Here is a 26,088-nt window from a genome sequence, read left to right on the forward strand (position 1 = left end):
TCTGGGTCCTTTCGATAAAATCTTGCTAGTGTATGCAATGGTGTCAGCGTTTGGATGCTGATTATGGGGTGGATCCCTGGATATGGCAGTCTCTACATGGTCCATCCTTTCATCTCAGCTCCAAACTTTGTCTCTGTAACTCCTTCCATGGGTGTTTTGCTCCCAAATCTAAGGAGGGGCATAGTCTCCACACTTCAGTCTTCATTCTTCTTGAGTTTCATGTGTTTAGCAAATTATATCTTATATCTTGGGTATCCTAGGTTTGGGGCTAATATCCACTTATCAGTGAGTACATATTGTGTGAGTTTCTTTGTGAATGTGTTACCTCACTCAGGATGATGAGCTCCAGGTCCATCCATTTGGCTAGGAATTTCATAAATTCATTCTTTTTAATAGCTGAGTAGTACTCCATTGTGTAGATGTACCACATTTTCTGTATCCATTCCTCTGTTGAGGGGCATCTAGGTTCTTTCCAGCTTCTGGCTATTATAAATAAGGCTGCTATGAACATAGTGGAGCATGTGTCCTTCTTACCAGTTGGGGCATCTTCTGGATATATGCCCAGGAGAGGTATTGCTGGATCCTCCGGTAGTACTATGTCCAGTTTTCTGAGGAACCGCCAGACTGATTTCCAGAGTGGTTGTACAAGCCTGCACTCCCACCAACAATGGAGGAGTGTTCCTCTTTCTCCACATCCACGCCAGCATCTGCTGTCACCTGAATTTTTGATCTTAGCCATTCTGACTGGTGTGAGGTGGAATCTCAGGGTTGTTTTGATTTGCATTTCCCTGATGATTAAGGATGTTGAACATTTTTTCAGGTGCTTCTCTGCCTTTCGGTATTCCTCAGGTGAGAATTCTTTGTTCAGTTCTGAGCCCCATTTTTAATGGGGTTATTTGATTTTCTGAAGTCCACCTTCTTGAGTTCTTTATATATGTTGGATATTAGTCCCCTATCTGATTTAGGATAGGTAAAGATCCTTTCCCAATCTGTTGGTGGTCTTTTTGTCTTATTGACGGTGTCTTTTGCCTTGCAGAAACTTTGGAGTTTCATTAGGTCCCATTTGTCAATTCTCGATCTTACAGCACAAGCCATTGCTGTTCTGTTCAGGAATTTTTCCCCTGTGCCCATATCTTCAAGGCTTTTTCCCACTTTCTCCTCTATAAGTTTCAGTGTCTCTGGTTTTATGTGAAGTTCCTTGATCCACTTAGATTTGACCTTAGTACAAGGAGATAAGTATGGATTGATTCGCATTCTTCTACACGATAACAACCAGTTGTGCCAGCACCAATTGTTGAAAATGCTGTCTTTCTTCCACTGGATGGTTTTAGCTCCCTTGTCGAAGATCAAGTGACCATAGGTGTGTGGGTTCATTTTTGGGTCTTCAATTCTATTCCATTGGTCTACTTGTCTGTCTCTATACCAGTACCATGCAGTTTTTATCACAATTGCTCTGTAGTAAAGCTTTAGGTCTGGCATGGTGATTCCGCCAGAAGTTCTTTTATCCTTGAGAAGACTTTTTGCTATCCTAGGTTTTTTGTTATTCCAGACAAATTTGCAAATTGCTCCTTCCAATTCGTTGAAGAATTGAGTTGGAATTTTGATGGGGATTGCATTGAATCTGTAGATTGCTTTTGGCAAGATAGCCATTTTTACAATGTTGATCCTGCCAATCCATGAGCTTGGGAGATCTTTCCATCTTCTGAGATCTTCCTTAATTTCTTTCTTCAGAGATTTGAAGTTTTTATCATACAGATCTTTCACTTCCTTAGTTAGAGTCACGCCAAGATATTTTATATTATTTGTGACTATTGAGAAGGGTGTTGTTTCCCTAATTTCTTTCTCAGCCTGTTTATTCTTTGTATAGAGAAAGGCCATTGACTTGTTTGAGTTTATTTTATATCCAGCTACTTCACCGAAGCTCTTTATCAGGTTTAGGAGTTCTCTGGTAGAATTTTTAGGGTCACTTATATATACTATCATATCATCTGCAAAAAGTGATATTTTGACTTCCTCTTTTCCAATTTGTATCCCCTTGATCTCCTTTTGTTGTCGAATTGCTCTGGCTAATACTTCAAGTACTATGTTGAAAAGGTAGGGAGAAAGTGGGCAGCCTTGTCTAGTCCCTGATTTTAGTGGGATTGCTTCCAGCTTCTCTCCATTTACTTTGATGTTGGCTACTGGTTTGCTGTAGATTGCTTTTATCATGTTTAGGTATGGGCCTTGAATTCCTGATCTTTCCAAAACTTTTATCATGAATGGGTGTTGGATCTTGTCAAATGCTTTTTCTGCATCTAACGAGATGATCATGTGGTTTTTGCCTTTGAGTTTGTTTATATAATAGATTACATTGATGGATTTTCGTATATTAAACCATCCCTGCATCCCTGGAATAAAACCTACTTGGTCAGGATGGATGATTGCTTTAATGTGTTCTTGGATTCGGTTAGCGAGAATTTTATTGAGGATTTTTGCATCGATATTCATAAGAGAAATTGATCTGAAGTTCTCTATCTTTGTTGAGTCTTTCTGTGGTTTAGGTATCAGAGTAATAGTGGCTTCATAAAATGAGTTGGGTAGAGTACCTTCTACTTCTATTTTGTGAAATAGTTTGTGCAGAACTGGAATTAGATCTTCTTTGAAGGTCTGATAGAACTCTGCACTAAATCCATCTGGTCCTGGGCTTTTTTTGGTTGGGAGACTATTAATAACTGCTTCTATTTCTTTAGGTGATATGGGACTGTTTAGATGGTCAACTTGATCCTGATTCAACTTTGGTACCTGGTATCTGTCCAGAAATTTGTCCATTTCGTCCAGGTTTTCCAGTTTTGTTGAGTATAGCCTTTTGTAGAAGGATCTGATGGTGTTTTGGATTTCTTCAGGATCTGTTGTTATGTCTCCCTTTTCATTTCTGATTTTGTTAATTAGGATTTTGTCCCTGTGCCCTTTAGTGAGTCTAGCTAAGGGTTTATCTATCTTGTTGATTTTCTCAAAGAACCAACTCCTCGTTTGGTTAATTCTTTGAATAGTTCTTCTTGTTTCCACTTGGTTGATTTCACCCCTGAGTTTGATTATTTCCTGCCGTCTACTCCTCTTGGGTGAATTTGCTTCCTTTTTTTCTAGGGCTTTTAGATGTGTTGTCAAGCCGCTAGTATGTGCTGTCTCCCGTTTCATCTTGGAGGCACTCAGAGCTATGAGTTTCCCTCTTAGAAATGCTTTCATTGTGTCCCATAGGTTTGGGTACGTTGTGGCTTCATTTTCATTAAACTCTAAAAAAAGTCTTTAATTTCTTTCTTTATTCCTTCCTTGACCAAGGTATCATTGAGAAGAGTGTTATTCAGTTTCCATGTGAATGTTGGCTTTCCATTATTTATGTTGTTATTGAAGATCAGTCTTAGGCCATGGTGGTCTGATAGGATACATGGGACAATTTCAATATTTTTGTATCTATTGAGGCCTGTTTTGTGACCAATTATTTTTTTTTACATTAATTCCTACTGTATTCAGATGATATGTTATAAGTATAAAAAAGAGTAGTCAGCAAAAATTCTCCATTGGAGTCACCAAAATAGTACAGACTTAACATTTTTATAGTTATAAAATTACAATGGATTATTTTTTTTTTTATATATAGATCTTAGTCAAACAGGGACAGTTTATTAAAGGCACACCCCATGACTGGTCAATCAGGGACACAGGTCAGACTTTGGAGCTGATAATGGCCTTGAGACAAGAACATGTAGGGCTTTTTAAGCCTGAGATTGACAAACATCTATGCCAAGCTATTTCACCAATCAAGATTTAGGTTAAGGGGACTTTCATAGAAACATATCTTGGTTGTACACGTATCCTGTTCCCATTGTTGGGCTATTCAACTGTGGCAAGGGTCTTGCTGTGTCTAACATTTATGTCTTTTTTTTTCCATTTTTTATTAGGTATTTAACTCATTTACATTTCCAATGCTATACCAAAAGTCCCCCATATCCACCCACCCCCACTCCCCTGCCCACCCACTCCCCCTTTTTGGCCCTGGAATTCCCCTGTACTGGGGCATATAAAGTTTGCAAGTCCAATGGGCCTCTCTTTCCAGTGATGGCCGACTAGGCCATCTTTTGATATATATGCAGCTAGAGTCAAGAGCTCCGGGGTACTGGTTAGCTCATAATGTTGTTCCACCTATAGGGTTGCAGATCCCTTTAGCTCCTTGGCTACTTTCTCTAGCTCCTCCATTGGGAGCCCTATGATCCATCCATTAGCTGACTGTGAGCATCCACTTCTGTGTTTGCTGGGCCCCGGCATAGTCTCACAAGAGACAGCTACATCTGCGTCCTCAGGGTTGTTTTGATTTGCATTTCCCTGATGATTAAGGATGTTGACCAATTATATGGTCAATTTTGGAGAAGGTCCCGTGAGGTGCTGAGAAGAAGGTATATCCTTTTGTTTTAGGATAAAATGTTCTGTAGATATCTGTCAGGTCCATTTGTTTCATAACTTCTGTTAGTTTCACTGTGTCCCTGTTTAGTTTCTGTTTCCACGATCTGTCCTTTGAAGAAAGTGGTGTGTTGAAGTCTCCCACTATTATTGTGTGAGGTGCAATGTATGCTTTGAGCTTTACTAAAGTGTCTCTAATGAATGTGGCTGCCCTTGCATTTGGTGCGTAGATATTCAGAATTGAGAGTTCCTCTTGGAGGATTTTACCTTTGATGAGTATGAAGTGTCCCTCCTTGTCTTTTTTGATAACTTTGGGTTGGAAGTCGATTTTATCCGATATTAAAATGGCTACTCCAGCTTGTTTCTTCAGTCCATTTGCTTGGAAAATTGTTTTCCAGCCTTTCACTCTGAGGTAGTGTCTGTCTTTTTCCCTGAGATGGGTTTCCTGTAAGCAGCAGAATGTTGGGTCCTGTTTGTGTAGCCAGTCTGTTAGTCTATGTCTTTTTATTGGGGAATTGAGTCCATTGATATTAAGAGATATTAAGGAAAAGTAATTGTTGCTCCCTTTTATTTTTGTTGTTAGAGTTGGCATTCTGTTCTTGTGGCTGTCTTCTTTTTGGTTTGTTGAATGATTACTTTCTTGGTTGTTCTAGGGCGTGATTTCCGTCCTTGTATTGCTTCTTTTCTGTTATTATCCTTTGAAGGGCTGGATTCGTGGAAAGATATTGTGTGAATTTGTTTTTGTCGTGGAATACTTTGGTTTCTCCATCTATGGTAATTGAGAGTTTGGCCGGGTATAGTAGCCTGGGCTGGCATTTGTGTTCTCTTAGTGTCTGTATAACATCTGTCCAGGCTCTTCTGGCTTTCATAGTCTCTGGTGAAAAGTCTGGTGTAATTCTGATAGGCCTTCCTTTATATGTTACTTGACCTTTCTCTCTTACTGCTTTTAATATTCTATCTTTATTTAGTGCATTTGTTGTTCTGATTATTATGTGTCGGGAGGAATTTCTTTTCTGGTCCAGTCTATTTGGAGTTCTGTAGGCTTCTTGTATGATCATGGGCATCTCTTTTTTTATGTTTGGGAAGTTTTCTTCTATTATTTTGTTGAAGATATTAGCTGGCCCTTTAAGTTGAAAATCTTCATTCTCATCAATTCCTATTATCCGTAGGTTTGGTCTTCTCATTGTGTCCTGGATTACCTGGATGTTTTGAGTTAGGATCCTTTTGCATTTTGTATTTTCTTTGACTGTTGTGTCGATGTTCTCTATGGAATCTTCTGCACCTGAGATTCTCTCTTCCATTTCTTGTATTCTGTTGCTGATGCTCGCATCTATGGTTCCAGATCTCTTTCCTAGGGTTTCTATCTCCAGCGTTGCCTCGCTTTGGGTTTTCTTTATTGTGTCTACTTCCCCTTTTAGTTCTAGTATGGTTTTGTTCATTTCCATCACCTGTTTGGATGTGTTTTCCTGTTTTTCTTTAATGATTTCTACCTGTTTGGCTGTGTTTTCCTGCTTTTCTTTAAGGGCCTGTAACTCTTTAGCAGTGCTCTCCTGTAATTCTTTAAGTGACTTATGAAAGTCCTTCTTGATGTCCTCTATCATCATCATGAGAAATGTTTTTAAATCTGGGTCTAGATTTTCGGTTGTGTTGGGGTGCCCAGGACTAGGTGGGGTGGGAGTGCTGCGTTCTGATGATGGTGAGTGGTCTTGATTTCTGTTAGTAGGATTCTTACGTTTGCCTTTCGCCATCTGGTAATCTCTGAAGCTAGCTGTTTTAGTTGTCACTGTTAAGAGCTTGTTCTTCAGGTGACTCTGTTAGCCTCTATAAGCAGACCTGGAGGGTAGCACTCTCCTTAGTTTCAGTGGGCAGAGTATTCTCTGCAGGCAAGCTCTCTTCTTGCAGGGCAGGTACCCAGATATCTGGTGTTCGAACCAGACTCCTGGCAGAAGTTGTGTTCCACTCACTAGAGGTCTTAGGATCTCGTGTGGAATCCTGTGTGGGCCCTTGCGGGTGTCAGGCGACTCAGCTGGCAAGGTAGCCCGGGGCTCGAGTGGAGTGGAAGGGGTTTGTGCCCCAGATCAAGCCCGGGTAGCCTGCTTCCCTATGTACCGCAGTCTCAGGTTCTGCGCAATTGGATTGGGGCAGGCGCTGTGTTCCACTCACCAGAGGTCTTAGGATCCCGTGGGGAGTCCCGTGTGGGCCCTTGCGGGTGTTGGGCAAGACTCTGCTGGCAAGGTAGCCCGGGGCTCGAGTGGAGTGGAAGGGGTTTGTGCCCCAGATCAGGCCCGGGTAGCCTGCTTCCCTATGTACCGCAGTCTCAGGTTCCGCACAATTGGATTGGGGCAGGCGCTGTGTTCCACTCACCAGAGGTCTTAGGATCCCGTGGGGAGTCCCGTGTGGGCCCTTGCGGATGTTGGGCAAGACTCTGCTGGCAAGGTAGCCCGGGGCTCGAGTCGAGCGGAAGGGACTTGTGCCCCAGATCAGACCCGGGTAGCCTGCTTCCCTATCATCTTTTGACTTTTAATAGAAAAATATTATAATAGCAAAGATTCCCACTTTCTAGATGAGGAAATGCAGGTTTCCAAATGGAGGTGAACTTGCCCAAGGAGAAGTACAGCCAATGGGGAGTAAAACAGAGTTGGCTGCTGGCTTCAGGCCTCTGCTGTTATCCAGAGAATGGGCTTGATGAAGAGGCAAGGAAGAAAGAAGGATGCTGCTTACTTGGGCTTCTGTAATTACCTGGGAGAGAGGACTGTAGCTTGGACCTGGTGATGATGGGCATTGCTCACATTTGGATTCAGTGTAAAGGAGATACCATTGACCATATTCACTACCGATCATAGTTATACTGGCTACTAATGATAGCCAGCCAGTACACTACCAAGTATTCTTCTTGAGACTTCCTTACAAGCTATCAGGGAAGTCCACCTAATTCTTTACTTGTGACATAGAAAATCAAAGCAATCCTGGGAGCAGGAGAACTATGTGTTCACATTGGCACTAGGAAGGGAAAGGACTAATCACTCTGGCTTCCGAAGAAACAATGAAGCTGATAGACTGAATTGCTCTTTCTTTGAATCAATTCCATCTGAGAGTGAAAGAATAGGAAACTTTTCAAAACAAGGTTCACTGTAGGTCAGGATAATGTGGCTCTAGACTAATAGTCCCTTTCACTACTGAACGAATGCCACGTTCTTCCTTTGTCAGGTCAGAAAATGCAGTTTCATGTGAAGGCTTCATTCTCCCACCAGCTTCCTTTTTAATTTGCCAAGCTGCTTTAAGGGGGAAGCCAACTGGGGCTGCATTTTGTTTCCTTTTGTATTTCCATTCAGTCATGTGAAAAAAGAACCCCCAGCCCCTGCTTGCTCTTCATTCTTCTCCAGTAGCCCAAGAAAAAAGGCTGTGGAGGAGGCCAAGTTGAAATAAATAAAAAAAAAAGTAGCAAAAAGGAAGAGAAAAATGGCAGTGTCTTCAGGCTCAGCATTGTGTAAACAAACAAGGGAAGGCTTCTGCCCATGGGACCGAAGCCAGGCACACAGGACCAGTTCAAGGCAGGGGAGGGTCTGGATTTGATTCCAGTAACTGGCCTTTGTGATTTTGCTCGTTTATTTGCTCTCTCTTGTTTGCCTTTGTTTAAGACAATAATATCATGCTATGATATAATCTTAGAGCTCCATTTACAAATGCTCTCAAACATATTAACTCAAGCAAACAAAACTCGGGATTATCTTGGGGCAAATATACACTCCACAAAGTCTGTGCACTGACCTCACACATCCATCACCAGTGGGCTTCTACTTATCCACAAGGCCAGGAAGGCTTGCTTCTTATTATCTCTCATAATAGAAATACTACTTATGACTCATGCTTTTCAGGTAGTATAAACATACCCACAGGTGAGAAGGCCTGATTGGGATCAGGAAGGGCTGACCAGGATCTTATACTTCACATCTGGTCACAGTGTGGGTGTGTCTTTGCAATATTTCTCATCCAGAACCAAGTAGAGTTCCTCCCAGTGCTCCCAGTCACACCAGTAAAGATATACCATGATCTTTACTTCAGTTTAGAAGATCTCAAACCCCACTAAGTCTGGGATCACTTAGCTTGTAGCCTAGAAGGTTAATCATAAGCAATTCAGGCATTGCCATTTTGTCTACTCAGGACATAAGAGTACAGTCTTCTGGGATCCTTGTCCTTTCCCAATTGCATGACCTTACACATGGCTTCAAGGTCATAAACTGTGAAATGTAAAATAAAGTCAGTGGCAGTAACTAGTGGTGTGTACTTGTGAGGCTAGCTGAAGTCATGATGGTGGCATACAAACAGTGTTTATGACCCTGTCTATGTGCAATGAACAAGCATTGGTGTACTGATGGAACCCTATCAGAGTCTCTGTGCTGAGATAGGAAATTTTCACATCGTTCTGAGGAGGCACAGAGCCAGTCACTAAGATGGGCATGCAAGAAGTGATGATTGAACTTTGTCTCAGAGAGCAAAAAGCTGAGAGCCAGGCAGAATGTTTGGGTGGAGCAGACCAGCAAAAAGAAGAGAGACACACACCGAGAACCAACAAGGAAAACAGAGGGAAGGGCATTGCCATGACCTACCTGTGCAGCATGATGGTAGAAACTGATTCGACATCAAACCATAGTTTCCTCTGGACCATAGGCCTAAGGAAATGCATCTATTCACTAGCATCATCCTCTCTTCAGTCATCTAGTTCAAAGTCCATGCTATGTTCATCGTCTGTCATCTTCAAGACAGAACCCAAAATATGCCTAGATAATGAGAAAGAGCAGAGACAAGCCCCAGGCCAGACTATGTACAGCCAGTGTTCACAGTGGGGAGTCCTTGGCCCTGAGCACAAATGGGAAGAGTGGCAGGCTTTTCTGAGTGAAAGAAAGGTTGCCATATGCCACTTATCTGATTTCATGGACTACCTTCAACAATGTAATTTTTATAATAGAGAAAAAGATTGTTGAACCATCACCCAGTACCATATGAGAAGAAGGTGCTTAAACTGAAAATTTCCCCTAAACCATTGAACAAACTACATAAGATAGCAAGTCTGATTTTCAGTTGATACCACCCATAAAAATCAAGATCTCTCCTTCCAATTTCACTGGGGAATTAGAGTATCAGGTAGGAGGTTGGACTAAGTTGACCAGATGCTTATATTTTGCTATTCTGAGAACAAAGAAGATGTACAGCCTCAGAGAAAGGAGCTGAAGGGATCTGCAACCCTATAAGTGGAACAACAATATGAACTAACCAGTACCCCCAGAGCTCGTGTCTCTAGCTGCACGTGTAGCAGAAGATGGCCTAATCGGCCATCACTGGGAAGAGAGGCCTCTTGGTATTGCAAACTTTATATGCCCCAGTACAGGGGAATGCCAGGGTCAAGAAGCAGGAGTGGGTGGGTAGGGGAGCAGGGCTGGGGGATGGTATAGGGAACTTTCTGGATAGCATTTGAAATGTATATAAAGAAAATATCTTTTAAAAAAATGTACAGCCTCTAGGGCAAAAGAGAGCCCCAGTGGCCACCAGTCAAACGTATTTGATTCTGAGATGTAAGAACATTAGGTCAGGACCCGTTTAGCACCGAACATTTGCCAAACTAAACTAATGTCATCCTGCAAGCCATACAGAGAAAATCTGTGAACCTAAAGTTGGAGACCCAGGCTGAAATAAGGATTTTCTTCCAAAGCATTTCTCCTGACTACAATCTTTCAGGAGAGTAGGGGGTGTTATTTAAGTAGCTCTCCTCTCCAGAGCTCTAGTAGATATAGTATCAAAAGTCTACCTAACATAAATCAGAGATACTGCCCTCAGAGACCCTGCCATGCTCTTCAAGACTATTTGTCTCTGTTGTTCCTTACCTTGGACATAGAAGAAATGAAATATCTAACAAAATTTATATTAATTTATATCTTTATTATCCTTAGTTTCAAAGTTCCCTCATTTGCTCAATCTTAAGGTTGTACTGCCTAAGTTTGAAAAACGGGCTTGGCCCAGTAATAGGTGGGCAGATTCCCGGAGAGACAGACTAAGGACATCTGGTATACCCGACTTGGAAGCTATTAATAGTGCTGTTACCAGGGGTCTGGACTAGTTTGAAGAGGGGAGTGAGAATCATCTCTGTCTGGAGCACTTCATGGTGCTTTGTGATATGTCTCACCTAGTGACAGTATCTCAAAGAAGTGTTCTTACTACAGAAATGTCTCATTTACCATGAGATGTCATGGTAAATATGACAGAAAAATGAGGGGGTAAAAATATGTAGTTTTATCTGGCAGTGATAAAAAGGGTAGGAAAAAACAGCTATTTTAAAAAACCGAAAAATGTTATAATTCAATAAGAAGCACATATGTGGTGTAGGCCCAGAAGTGCATCTGGGTCCTGGGTATTGTTTCTGGAAGATATTTATATTTATTTTTAAACATATATGAAAAAAATTGCATGTGAACCCAGCAATATGCTTTTCTAAAATGGAAAATATTACCTTGGGTCAAATTAAACTTTCATCCATCTGGATGGCTGACAAGCTATAAATAACAATGATTTTTATTCTGTGTGTTTTAATAACTGCCACAAGATTTACAAAGAAGCTTCTGGAAATGTGACTGCAAGTCCTGTGACATCTGTCCCATGAACATCCAGGGAGGCACATCACACATTCATATGATAAGTCAACATGGAAACATCCATCATCAGGAAAATAACTGAAAGAGGGAGACAGTAGATGACAGGCCACCTTCTGGTTCCCACCCTCTAGATAGTGAGAGCAACATAAAGAGCTGTGTCCCACTGCACACTTTGCCCTCATCACAGAAACAGCTGAGAACTTTTGTCCTGATGCCCTAAACATCATCTCAAGGTGGCAGCACTCTCTCTCAATGATGAATGAAATGCCAATCATGAGTTTAGGAAGCCTTGAATTACTGACCCATATTTTAAATTGTTCTTACTGTGATATGATTCATGTATTGTAAAATCAGTCCCCATGCAGTATGTCCACTGGGAGATTTCGCTGTCACATGCCCTGTTGTGAAGCTAGATGACCTTAGAGACCCTTTGCAGCCTTCAGAGAAATGAAAGAAAAATCAAGCATGTCAACTGGGTTAGAAACAAGAACTGAATCTCCTCCTGGTGGCTGGTAGTAGTGAAGACCTAGGGACAAGTTCTGATCCGGCTCACTTCACAAAGGCAGGGATCTGTTCTCCAGGATCATTTTGGAACCAGCATCTCTCCCCTGAGCTTTGGTTGGTGGTTTTAGCAGCATGTTGTCACAGCAAATCAGGGTCAAAGATAACACAAGCTTCAACTCACTTTGATGCTAAGATTCATCTCTAGCTATAACACAAGTTGTGAGAGAAGCTCCACCCATCTTAGGAATTTATCCTAAGGACTATATGCTAAATATAAAACAAGATCCACACTCCAAACTTATCTTTAGTTACAACAAGCATTTAGGGGGAAAAATGTAATTGTTTAACTATGGGGGCATTGATTACATGAACTAAACTATATCAGATAAAAATGTCCTGCAAATATTAAAACGACATTCTTGAAGACTTCTCAACCATCCATAAAAATGTTAATTGAAAATGTGGCATGAAAAAGAATGTTTCAAACATGCTTCTGTTTCTCTTCTGTGAAGTGGGGAAAGAAAGCAGGGTAGAAAAGGAGGCAAATAGAAAGAAAAAGGGGAGTAGTGGGAAGAGGGAAGAGAGGAGGGGAAAAGGGGAGGAGGGGGAAGAGGGAGGGGAGAAGGGAAAAAAGGAGGAGGGGGAAGAGAGAAGGAGAGGGAAGGGGAGAGGGGCAAGGGAAGAAAAGAAGCACACAGGGTGGCAAGTCCAGCCTGTCCAAGATAGTAGGGTACCTCTGGCCTCTGAAGTACATTTTTGGGGTGGGAAAACCTGTAGTGTTTTAAATTTATGGTGGGATTTAAAAGGTAAAAAGAATATAAGATTCTAATACAAAGTATAGCAATCTTTCTCTAGCTCCCTTCATTAACTGCCAACTTGCTCATCTGTAAGATCCCTTGAGGTAACAGAGCTGAACAATGATGTAGACATGACTCATCCTATAAGACAATCTTTCACTAATAAAAAAGCAAAGAAAGAAAAACTAAGTCAATCTAAGCACCAAAGGTTAAAGAGAGAAAAAAAAAAAAAACTAACAAGCTCACTGCATAGCAACCTATCCTTTTCCAAAGTCGAGTAATCATTTCTATAATATGCAAATGTATTCATAAAAGTTTTATAGGACATGCTAGAATTATATTAATGTCAACCAATTTCTGTCTCCACAGCATTTTTTTTTATTCTACTAGTTCAGCACAAAGTATGAGGCTTTTTCAAAAATATTCCATGGAGAATTAGCACAGTATCCCTTCAGAATCCACAGGTCCCACATCCAAGATTCAACCAGCCAAAGAACAAAGCTATTTGAAAAGAACTGCATCTGCACATGTACTACAAACTAAATTTCTCATCATACCAATACAGTCAAAGTGCTACTCGCAAGCATTTACATTGATTGCAGTAGATATTCATTTAGAGTTGACATAACCTGTGTGGAAGGTTGTATAGATACCACAGTTCTGTTGACTTGAGGGGACTTGTGCATCCTCTGAGTGTGATGCACATGGGAGGTACTAGAATCAGTCCCCGTGAATACTAGGGAATGGCTATGGCTCATACGGAACTGGTTACAAATAATTGAATCTGATATTACTATTCTAAGTTTAAATTTGCATTTCTATCTCCAATGCTGTTTTGTTTTCTCAACTAAAGTTATATTTGAATTTCCTCTGCTTTCCTTGCCTCTTGCATATTAATATAAGTCCCTGACTAGAGTAAGTAACTTTGACAATGTGACAACTTTAATAATCTTACCAAAAAGTTCATCTTTCGAACGCTAGGAAGTAAACACAGAGAAGTTTCAGGTTCCTGGAGTTCTGTTCCTAAAAATGCATCCTTATTCGCTTTGTACCAAGTCATCTCTGTGTTCACCAGAAAGAAAACTAAAGCCATAGACTAAAGCTGTAGTATGCATAAAAGCCTCCTTTGATTGCCAACCAGGGTTTCTGTTTTCCTTTTTAATGATCTTCTATCATTCATATCTTAAGGAGCATATACCCTTAAAATTTATATTAATCAATTGTCTCAAGTGTTTTTCAGGAACTAGTGAGTCACAGGGGAAATGTTATGATATCCTGGTGGACTTTAAAAGGCACCAGAGCTGGCCGTAGCTCAGTTGTAGGACACTTATCTGCTATGTTCACAAGGTTTGATCACCGTAAAATAAAGATTTAAAAAAAGATTAAAAACAAAATAAAAGATGCTGCATTCAATGATTGAATTCCTGAGTCTCTTTCCTTCAGGGGAAGCCTCTGCAGATTGTATTAAGAATTTGAACGCGGAACATTTCAGAAATGTGTATTTGTCCTGTGGGGGAGGGGGACAGGTTATGGTGTCTGTAGTTTATCTTTTGGTCAGTTATTTATTCTGTAGTTCAGGTTAGCCTGGAACTCATGGCAACTCTCCTACCTCAGCCTCCTGAGTATTGGGATTCTGGCATGAGCAACCACTTCCGCATAAAAATATTTCTTCCGTAGAAAACTCTAATGTGCCATTTTGGTGTCCTTGAATCTATTGGTTAACCTTGTTATAGATGGACTTTTCTGAAATCGCAAGAATTTCCTCTGCTGATTATCTACTTGCAGTGAGAGCATTTCTGTAAACGTCTCAGACACGGTACAAACCATTTGTCAAACGCAGATGTCATCTGTACAATAGCTAGCAGCAGGGATCTGCTGTGGTTCCTTTCTATTTCGGATCGATTGAACCGAAGTGCCTTTGTAGCTTCTGCCTGCCTTTCAGTGTAATGTCATGGTTATTTTCATTTCTAAACCTCCGCTCAATACCTCTGTCTGTTTTCACAGACTCGATGCCCACTGCGATAGAGTTATGTCACGAATTAAGCTGATAAATAGTACTTTGAAAGGGAGTCGGTTTCATTTCCCTGGTATATTCTTTCATAGCCTCTTCCTGTTTGACCTGAGACCTACTGGATTTTAAAAATGGCGAGCCCAAGATTAATTCAACAGTTGTTATTTTCACAATGAAAAAAAGACTCATTTATTTCTCAGGAAAAACAAACAAACTAATTGGGCTCCCCCTAAGTCACTTTATGTTTCTGCTACATTTCCCTGGGTGCATTCTTTTTTAACTTTCCTGTATTGAGTGTAGTTTAATATGCATAGAACCAAAGATTCAGGCCTCTTGCTGAAACATATTTTAGGGTGTTCTGTGCTTCTGTAACTCTCAGATTTTCTTACTTATACCAAGTCTCGGTAAACAATGATTATGAGTCATACACCCACCCTCCTTTACACAATACCCATTTAGTCCCTCAACAATAGCACAGCATCCAATAGACTCTTGGGCTAAAATTGATTCTTAACACTTGTGAGGCATAGCCTACTTCTCTTTAAATTTTCCATCTTCTTTAAATCAGTCTTTTAAACCCAAGCATTTGGTGATATTTTATCCACTCAACAAATGTTTACTGAGCAAGGACCAGGACGATTTCCTGGAGATGAGTATCTTGTTTATACAAAGAAAAGTGTGTGTGTAGGAAAAGTGGCAGGCAGAAAGTGGAGTCCTGCAAAGCCTCACAGAATACGAGGAGCACAAAGCAAAGGTGAGAGTTACTCCTCGGTGTATAGAAAAGCTTCCTAAGGTGGTTTGTATGGAGTGGGAGACCACTTATAGTTAGTTGACCAAGAAAAGGGAATGGGAGTCCACTAAGAAGAAATGTAATGGACAAAGGCTGAAAATCCAAAACCACTAGAGTCTTGAAAAAGGAGCAGGCTGCCCACACACAAGTGGGACATCTGGTCTGTGAGCATGGGTTGTGGCTGTTGATGATAGCGATGGTAGCAAGGGCTGACAGTGAGTGTGCAGTCAACAAGAGATGAGACTAAAGAACAAGCTGAGAGCACAATACCTGAACGCCCTGATTGAATTTCTGTTCTTATAGAGAGATGGAAGCCACTAAAAAATTAATACAGGAGATTATAGATTAGCCTTATGGGAAAGAAACAAGAGATGAGAGAAAGGTTTGGAATCAGAAAAGACAGTGGAAAAAAAATACCACAAAATTGAAGATGCTGCAGGCTGAACCAAGGCTGCAAAGTCTGGGACAGAGCAAGGGGAGGTAAGAGAAGGCAGAAGCAGTGTTGGACAGAACGTTTCCTGGTGTGACATCACCTACTGCACGGACGCTCTCATTTCCCCTTCTGAGGATGCCAGCTCTGAGAAGGCACAGGTCTTTTCTGATTGTTTCACTACTGTATCTTCTGTACTCAGAGCACCAGGTAGAGATGCTCAGTCAACCTTCCTAGTGAATTAGTGTCATGCAGGGCTTGGGTGTGACCAGTACAGAAACCAAATTTCTGACTTGTAAGGAGACACAACATGAAAATGAAGACAAGCGGTAATGCTCATTGGAAGCTGGGTTGGAGGGTAAGAAATAAGGGAAGAGTGTAAAATTTAAAACTCCACTTTCCTTCCATATAAAAGTCATAATGTTATCTGAGCTCAGGCACTTTGTCCAGGAAAAAGGTTGAATTTGGAGAAAAACTTGAAATGTTTTCCACACTTATTCTTTTGTGGAAAAATTCTTTTATTCAACTCCACACGAGCCACCTTAGGAAGCTTTTCTATATACCGAGGAGTAATCCTCACCATTTCTTTGTGCTCCTAGTATTTTGTGAGGCTTTGTGGGACTCCACTTTCTACCTACCATTACCCCTATACACATGCGCTTTTTTTTTTTGTATAAACAAAAGACTCATTTCCAGGAAGGAGTCTGGGTCCTTGCTCAGCTTGCTTTACTGAGCATCTGGTAGACTGGATTAGTCTGCCTGTATCCCAGAAACCCTTGAGCTATAACCAGCCAAGTCACACAAGTGCTGGAGTTAATGTTTGTGTTCATGTTAAAAATGTCAATGTTACAGTAAGTTAGAAAAAATTAGCCTTTGCTAAATTATCTATACTTTTATGTTAAATTATCTATAAAATAATCAGGCTAACATTCTATTTAGTTGAATTTTATTACACCTATATTTATGATATTTGAGAAAATGTGAGGCATATTGAGTCCTTTTCTGCCCCTTAAATAACAAAAAGAAAGAAAATGAACCAAAATTTATATGCATCTTATTTTTTTCTTTTTCTGCTTAGCATGTAGTCAGAGAAGATGATAGCATGAGAGGGAACAAGAAATGTATGAAATGTTAAGAGCAAGAACGAGAGTTTCAGAGTCATTACAGGAAAAATTTACCTCTTATAAAGTTAAATGATTTTTTCTTTTCATATATGATCAGAATCAAGATAGACAAAGGAAAGAGCTAGGGTGCTGAACAGAAAATCAGAGAATGAGGGAGCTCTTGGCCCAGAGCAGCTGGCCTGAGAACTTCCACTCCACAAGCTTTATCCTCAAGGTGCATCACTCCACCCATTGTGCACACGAGAATGCTCACTGGAACAATATGTAAAATGATAGAGGTGAAAATATGTATGCCTTGGGAAACTGGCTAACTTCACCAGAGTCCATGCATATCATGAAACACTGGCCACCTCTGCAGCTGTTCTTCAGAATAAACAGCCAAGTAGGAAAGAATAGAATAGAATAGAATAGAATAGAATAGAATAGAATAGAATAGAATAGAATAGAATAGAATAGAATAGAGTACAAAGCTATCAACACCGAAAGCAGTAGAGGGTGGCTATATGAAGTTAATTTTCACTTCAAATTTTAAAAGTTTTAGAGTAGCGATAACAATATGCTATTTCAGATCAGTAGAGGGAAATTATAATGTATAGCACATCTTTGGAGTCCCTGGCTCTCCTTGGTGTTCCTTTGGCCTCTTCTGAAGTCACTCTTGCTCCCAGTGTCAGCCCCAGTTCAAAACACTTGTGTGCCAGGATGGGACACGGACACACTTCAACTTTCAAAAACAAAGTCCTTTCATGCCAATACCGTCTGAAGCTCTGTCACACCAGCCGCATGAACCTCTTCAGGCTTCCCCAGTAAATGCCTTAGAAACTCCCCACTCATCAGTATCTCCCCCTCCCACCCAAGTCCGCATCTGTTGCTAAGAAAACCTGGTAATTTACATTTCAGGGTAAATTTAACGTGCCAGTCTACTGCATCAGGAGGATTTCCATCTGAAATGTGACTCCCTAATTATGCAGTGAGGTTTAGGCATTGGAAAGGTGAACAGATGTGCAAAGAATCCCACTTGATACTGAGTTTGTTCTTTTTTTTTTTCCAACAATGAGCGCAAATGCTACCCAAGTTCCCTGTGCTTGTAATCAATTAAATGCTTGGTGTGCAGTAATATCTTCCAGGCCGTTCCAGCCCTGGAGGAAAGAGTTAACTTAAACAATTAGCCAAATTGTCACTTCTGCCCTCTGGCTCCTTCCCAGCAGGGTGCACGTCTTCTTCTGTTCTGGAATCCCTTCTGGAGTTCAGAGCATGCTACAGCTGCTTCTCATCTTCCGCTGACACCATTGCATACACTAGCAAGATTTGGCTGAAAGGACCCTGATATAGCTGTCTCTAGTGAGACTACACCGGGGCCTACCAAACACATAAATGGATGCTCACTGTCAGCTATTGGATGGATCACGGGGCCCCCAATGGAGGAGCTAGAGAAAATACCCAAGGAGCTAAAGGGATCTGCAACCCTATAGGTGGAACAACAGCTCTTGACTCTAGCTGCATATGTATCAAAAGATGGCCTAGTCGGCCATCACTGGAAAAAGAGGCCTATTGGACTTGCAAACTTTATATGACTTCTGCCCAGTGCTCTGAATGTCAAAGTGAAGAAATTCAATGAAGCGCAGGAAAACGGCTGGAGTAACTATGACTCTCTTAAAGTAGCCAAATGCCTTGTCATCTAATTAGTGACGCGCATGAATGGATGAACGAGATTCCCACTGTCCCTACCTACTATCCAGGGAAACCACAGCCAAGGGAACAGGCTTGGCGGAATCAGTGGGGAAAGAAGACCCTGTTGAGCTTGACTCTAGTACAGGGGAACGCCAGGGCCAAAAAGTGGGAGTAGGTGGGTAGGGGAGTTGGGGGGAGGGTATGGTGGACTTTTGGGATAGCATTGGAAATGTAAATGAGGAAAATACCTAATTAAAAAAAAAAAGAGTCCTAGGCACAGATAACTAACTGAGCCTGATTTATTTCTCAAGCTAATATAAATATTCATAAATATTCATGCCAATGATTTGTTGGTTGTGTATTTTATATATCCATCTGTATGTATACACACATTTATTTGTGGTATAGAATGAGGGGTTGGAGATAATGTACTTGAAAATATATATCACTATTCCTGACACATAGAAAAGGCTCTCCCCAAAACAGGACTTTTTTATAATTGGGAAAAGGGCTGCCATAATTCACCTCAGCTGCTAAAACCTAGGTGTCTTATCCATAATGGAAATTTATTTCCCACAGTTCTGGATGCGAAGAAGCCCAAATTCAAAGTGACAACGTTATAGAGGTCAGTTCCAGGCTCCTAAGTGGTACCTTCTGGCTGTGTCTTCACCTAGTAGGAGGAATGAGAGTCCTGAATGAGCTCTCTCTCTCTCTCTCTTTTTTTTTAACTTATACATGGAAGAGTTTATTTCAGCTTATGGTTACAGAGGGATAAGATTCCATCATAGCAGGGAACCAGGGCTACAGGAGTAGGAAGCTGAGAGTTCTTATCTTAAACAGCAGACAGAAAACAGAGGGAGTACACCCACCCGAAGTAACGTATTTCCTCTGACAAATGCTGCACCACTTCCCAAACACTGGCACCAACTGGTGACCATATCTGTATGAGCTCTCTTATAATGATATTAATTTATAGCAACCATTAATCAAGACCTAACACACTAAGAACTGCCCCATATTCCATGACCCATCACACTGGCCTTAGGTTTCAACCTAAGAAGTTAGGGAAGACAATCAATCAAGCCACAGTTGAGATGCATGAAGGAGGATTAGCTACAAAACACATTCAGATAAAAATAATCCTAACTAAAGTGTCATGTTCCGTAACAGGGACATATTTTTGTAAACTCCAAGCACAGAAACCAGACAGGATTGCCTAATCAAAGCATATAACAGCTAAGATCAGAAACCTTAAAATAACTGCTTTTAGGTAATGTTTGGGCTACTTTTAGTCATATTGGTGAGACTTTATGAGTGTAGCTTTTGATATTACTAGGAGACAATATTTAGGAATATTTATGAATATACATTTACATATGTGCAATAACAGTTAGTGAAAAAAGAGGCCAGTAATTTAAAGGAGAACAGGTAATGGCATCAGGGAGAGGGAGCGCTGGAGGGAAGAAAGGGAAGGGAGAAATTATAATTAAAATACTATCCCAAAAATCTAATTTAAAAGTATGACATGTATTTTTTGAAAACTATTTTAAAGTATATGTAACACAAAACGTGTGTGTGTGTGTGTGTGTGTGTGAGAGAGAGAGAGAGAGAGAGAGAGATCTGTGCTTTACATCATATTTGGGGATAAATCTAAGAATTCCATTATATCAGAAAAAAAGAAGTCTTGATCTATTATGATAGTCTCTTGTATTTTATATCAGTTCTTACACATTTTCACGTATTAAATCCATTTGGAATTTGATATGTGTGACGTGAGATAGGAAAGAAATTTAAAATGTTTTTAACCTGGAAATGCAGTGTCCTAGCACCACCTATTGCTCAGGGCAGTGCTTCATACCCACAGTCCTAGCTATCAGGGAAGCTGAGGCCATAGGCTATAACTATAGACAGCTACATAACAAGACCCCTTTATTAAAGAAAAGAGAAGAGTGAGGGGAAGGGAAGGGAAGGGGAGGGGAGGGGAGGGAAGGGAAGGGAAGGGAAGGGAAGGGAAGGGAAGGGAAGGGAAGGGAAGGGAAGGGAAGGGAAGAAGGGAAGAAGGGAAGAAGGGAAGAAGGGAAGAAGGGAAGAAGGGAAGAAGGGAAGAAGGGAAGAAGGGAAGAAGGGAAGAAGGGAAGAAGGGAAGAAGGGAAGAAGGGAAGAAGGGAAGAAGGGAAGAAGGGAAGAAGGAAGGGAAGAAGGGAAGAAGGGAAGAAGGGAAGAAGGAAGGGAAGAAGAAAGCCAAAGAGGGGAAAGAAAGGGGATAGGAACAGAAAATAGGTGCTTTCCTTCCCATTGACTTTCAGTGCCCCTTCTGGTCATCTTCAAATGCTGGCATGTGTGTAGAAATGTCTCCAGGTCATATTCTATTTCACACTTTACTCACTTGTTCCCAGTGCCAACATCAGACTATTTTTAAGTTCTATGGTTCAGTAAATCATCCTATGACCATTTTGTGTCATTATTAAGATTTGAATCATAGGATCAATCTATCAAAGTCACAAAAACACATTTGGAGTTTTTACTAAAATTATATCTAACTGTAAACTCACGTAGTGAACACTGGCACATTTTTGTGTTGTATTTCCTGATCAGTTAACCAAGGACATGCATCATTTAGCAATCTTTCCTGTTCTTCAGCAAAGTTATAAGATTCTTTATGAAGACAGCAGGAAGTTTCCTTAAAATAGATTAAGTCTTGGTCTGTTATCAAAACTCTTCACTAAGTTTTTCAAGCAAATGTTTGCTCGAAAACCATCTTTCAGCTCCTCCCTGATAGAAACCAATGATGTTTAACCACGAATCACTGTCGTGTCCAACAATCAGTTCAAGTATGGATGCGGTTTTTTGATTTATTCCCTAACGAGTCTTACGTTTTCCTGGGGCATGTGTCCTTATGCCCTCTGTTCCCTTTTCAATTTGCCTCTAAAACACTGCCCATACCACATGCCAATGCTGCTTGTCTTTGCCTTTCACACCTAGAAACCTTCTCTCCCCAGCTAGCATTCTACAACTTTAAAAGGCCAGGTATCTGAGGAGAGTCCCTTCTTAGAGCACACAATACAAACAAACCCTGAGCTGTGCATCGATATGAATGCCACTGCTTCCTGTGTGCCCATAAAAGTTTCCTCCCAGAAACATAAACCTGGGCCTTTGGTGACCATAGTGAGTGCATATAAGTACATTTCTTGGGGCTTTCTTTTAATGTCAGCAAATTTTAAGGTTATGAAGGGAATTCTTTAGTGCCATAAAAGTAGAGATTATTCCCAATCGCCAGTTCGTGGTAGCAGCATCAATTGTTACCACAAACATCTCCTCAACAATGAGTCTCTCAGCTCTCTCTTTCTCTTTCTCTTGTCAACAGTTAAATCTCAGGGAAGATTTAGTTCCTCACTGATGTTTCCTCTCTCACCTTCCTGTTATCCTTCCCCAGAGACGGTTTCTCTCCTATATTACCATGGAAAAGCTGTTACTTGTCTGCCCTACAGTCCATTTCTTATCATCCGGATATACTGTTGGATGATTCTAAAGGATATTCAAAGTCATTGGGAGGGATAAATGCTGAAATGCATGCCAATGTCAAAGCTCTAAATGAGGTCTTAGTTAAGGTTTTTATGGCCATTATAAAATACCATGATCAAAACATCTTGGTGAGAAAAGGGTTGATTCCAGGTTTCAACCCCAGATCACATGCCACCACTGAGCATAATAAAAGGCAGAAGCTCAAGGCAGAATGGTGGAGACAGGAACTGAAGCAAAGACCATAGAAGAATGGTGGCTTGCTCCTCCTGGCTTGCTCAGGATTGTTTCTTTTTCCTTGTGCTTATTATTACTTTAGTTTCTGTGTATGGGTGCTTTGAATACATGCATTTCTGTGTACTACGTACACACTTGGAGCCTGCAAAGACCAAAAGAGGTTGTCAGATCCTAAGAACTGGAGTTACAGAGAGTTTGAAGCTACCATGTGGGTGCTGGGAATTGAAACTGGATCCTCTGGAAAGGAGCCGATGAGAATCATCTCTTCAGTTTCAGAGGCCCACTTTATTAAAAACTCTAGGACTACCTGACCAGGAGTGGTTCTGCGCACAGTGGGTTGTGTCCTTCCACATCAACCATTAAACAGGAAAATGTCCTACAGACTTGCCTACAGGGCATTCTTATTGAGACATGTTCTCAGTGAAGAGTCCTTCTTCCCAGATATGCCTAGGCTGTGTCAAGTTGACAGAAAACAACCAGTACGGACATCTATTGCCAAGGAATGAGTGTAGAGAAGGCTATCGTGTGCACATGTGCACATGCAATGGACCGTTTTCTACAGAACATAGTGGTCATCTATCTTTAAGCACAGTTTCTCACTCATGGTCTGTGTTACAATTTACATATTTTGTGAATCCTGAATGTCTCACTTGATAACCACAATCCATGCAGTTATCTAAGATGGTCCCCACTTGGAGACTATTGACATATCTCTCTCTCTCTCTTAATCACTTGCAGGGCCCACTCCTCTCAACCTCATGTGTGCTTGCCCTGTGGTTAAGAAACTACTTCAGAGACAGTAAAATAGTCACTGCTCATATGTGGTCTAATTCTTTTCATTTCTCTTTGGAGGAAAATGTGTTGTTAATTGTCTCCTTTCTCAAATTGCAGATCACAGTGTTTCGAATGGGGTCAGAAGGCCACCAGGACATTGATTTAGCTATCCTGACAGCATTACTCAAAGGTAAGAATCTCTCTGTCTACATAATACAAAAAGTGATTTTAATGGATTAATATAGACACCTTAGGTCTCTTATTAATGGGTATAACCACAAATGTTGTTGTGTCATGTCTAATTACTGACAGCCAGTGACCCATCCATATAAGACACTGTTACTACTCTTGAAGCCAACTAATGCATACATGTTGCATGTAACTCAATTTTGTAAATTTTGAATACAATATAACTCATACCCATTAAATCATAAAAATCTAGACAAAAAAGTTAATGTAGTAGGTAAAATACTGTTATCTGAAGTTATTTTATAACTATCTTTTCTTTCCTTTCATAGACACCTATGGGTGCATTGGTATAGATGTAGCTGTGTGTGTGTGTGTGTGTGTGTGTGTGTGTGTGTGTGTGTAAACATTAAAATTAAAACTCAAATATCATTGAGAGGAAAGCAGAAATAAAAACTTAGCCTATACTTTTTGTTATAACTGAGCATTGATCTGAACTCAAAGCTACTTGTTTACCATGATAAACACAGTAATACTTGGATTATTGGCGCTTAATTTCTAAGTTCTGCTCTCTAGCCCTGGTCCCTCAAAGATGTCACACTACCTGCCCTCATCCTTGGAGCCAGAGCCAAGGAAAGGCCAGTTTCTTCCAGGTTCTAAATCTCCTCGTCAGTATGCCTTGATATGCAAACCACACTTGACAAAAAGTATTAAAATACGTAGATGAAAGTTAGACCTGTTCAGTTCAAAAATTCAGACTGAAAGTACACGATGAACAAACTGCAAATCATTTTTGAGTGTGGTCCTCAGCTGTAAACATCTGTGTTCTCGCTTAGCCCTGTAATTCAGCAGTACCGATCTTGTCTGGCTTGTTATTGCCTAGCCATGGCCTCCATAGAGTATAAACTCAATGAGAGCAGTAACCTGTCTTATTCGTTCACCTTCTCAGCACTGTACTAAATCCCACTTCACACAGCATTCCATTTTTGTTGGATAAAGAAATGAATGGATTGCTCAGTGATCCAGTGACAGATTTGGCTAAAAGAACAGTTACGTCCCTCTTTGTTTCTAGTCTATTACTCTTCTTTCACTATTGCTATTTTCTTGAAGACTTATCATATGACAGCTACTGTGCCAAGCTCTTTATGACTACAGTAAACATTAATCGTGGCAGAACTATATGATATCTTGAATCTCCCTTTGCCAGGGGAATAAGAAAAGCTACAAGGGGTGAAGCAACCTGCTGAACAATGCAACACTAATCATTAAACCTCTAGTAAGCTCCAACATACCTGACTTCTCACCATACTACATGAGACTCTTAGACAAAGATGAATAACACTCTTCCCTGTCTACTCCCCAGGTGTTCATATGCATTCACTGGACTCCTGATCACCCCAAGAGTTTCTCAATCCAAGGTCAATATATGGTCACTCACAGTAGAGGCCACTGCTAACATGGTTACATGTGGAACATCTTCCTTATCCTAAATGATCCCCATACAAGCTCACTATACCCATCCTTCTTTCCCTACACTCTATTCCATATTTCTTTTATACATCCGATGGCCGAATTCTTAGTTTCTTACCTCATTTTAGAACTTGTAAACCATGCTGGGAGTTGGATTGATACACTGACTTTTGTGTGGTTGTGTAATGTCATTTTCATAGTTCTATACATTACATTTCTGTGAGATATTCCCTTTCAACTACAAATATAAACACTGAAAAGGAGAATTAGGGGCCTTGGCTTCTGTGCATAGGCTGAAACACAAGACAGACTCTGGGCCTTATGTTTCCTTTATCAGAGGCAAAGCTAAAAAACAAGATGCAAGAAACTCTAATATTTTCTATTCTCATATAAAGTTAATAAGGAAAGTAATAATATCAATAACTAACATTTGTTGAAGTCCCACTATATGCCAAACACTGTAAAGAGCTTTAGTGCATTTATTCTCAATAATGTTATAATTCTACAATTATTTATTGTGCATTGATTCTGCACAACAGTGACACTGCCAGTTCATCATGAGCCACACTTATAAATAAGGAAATGAAGGCATAGGGCGAGGCAGAACATGGTCAAGAGAAGCTAGCTAGCAAAAGGTTCAGTCCAAACCTGAGAGCTCATGTATACAACCAAGATACCCTTATTCCACTGATAATAACAAATGCCCAGGAACAAACTCACAGAAAACAGAGAAGGGATCAGAATATCCGTAAAAACATAATAGCTATCTATGACTGTTCAGTGAAAACACTTGTTTTTTAGAAATTTATGAGACTAGAAATTATGCATCATCTTCATGTCAGCCCTAGAATTCATTTTTCATACTGTAGAAGACCTATTTTCCAAGTGGGGCTGGCATAGTATTTTACAAAGTGAAACACAGTTTATGTCATAATCAAGTAATTATACATATTGCACTTTGAAAAATTGGAGTTAGGGTACCTGGGATAATATTTACATGGACAATATGCAATGAAATTGAATATTTTCTCTTTTAATCTATTTTCCCGGATGCTAATTGTACCCTACTCAATTGATTTCATGGGTCATGAACCTGCAGCTTAAAATGTACTGCTATAGAGAAGATGAAAGGAAGTTTTTATTGCTCTAAGAAAGTAATGCTTCTAATCACTATAATGAACATTATTTATGCACCAGTTATGCTAACGGGAATTTGTGCCATTATAAGATTATAGTGTGTCAACTCTATCTTGCAAAGACTTCTAAATGCTCCCTGATAGTGACCTACTTGATTTGGAAAGAGAATCAGGCATATTTTTGGCTGACTTCTTTGATGATCAAGCATATATCCATAATTACATGCATTTTAAATTCTTAAGTTTATTATATTCCTCCTATGTGTTTTGCCAAGGCAAGTAACAGCCTTAACATTTAATTTTTACAATTATATTTAATTTTCAATTATGTAATACTCAGGGGTTATTTGTAAAGTCCAATTTTTAT

General features: G+C 40.3%; 1 protein-coding gene across 41 annotated transcripts in view; it reads left to right on the forward strand.

Annotated features, from left to right (window-relative positions):
• Positions 1-26,088, forward strand: part of Trpm3 (transient receptor potential cation channel, subfamily M, member 3) — an 857,614-nt gene that overhangs the window by 695,835 nt on the left and 135,691 nt on the right. For all 41 annotated transcript variants that reach the window (XR_003952780.1, XR_003952781.1, XM_006526956.4 and 38 more), the window contains one exon: positions 23,047-23,119. Coding sequence is in view for 37 of the 41 variants with exons in the window: in XM_006526956.4 (XP_006527019.1) it covers positions 23,047-23,119 (73 nt within the window). In the remaining 4 variants the exon portion in view is untranslated. The remainder of the gene's footprint in view (positions 1-23,046; positions 23,120-26,088) is intronic.

This window comes from Mus musculus, chromosome 19, assembly GCF_000001635.26.
Source record: "Mus musculus strain C57BL/6J chromosome 19, GRCm38.p6 C57BL/6J".
NCBI classification, from domain to species: Eukaryota; Metazoa; Chordata; class Mammalia; order Rodentia; family Muridae; genus Mus; species Mus musculus.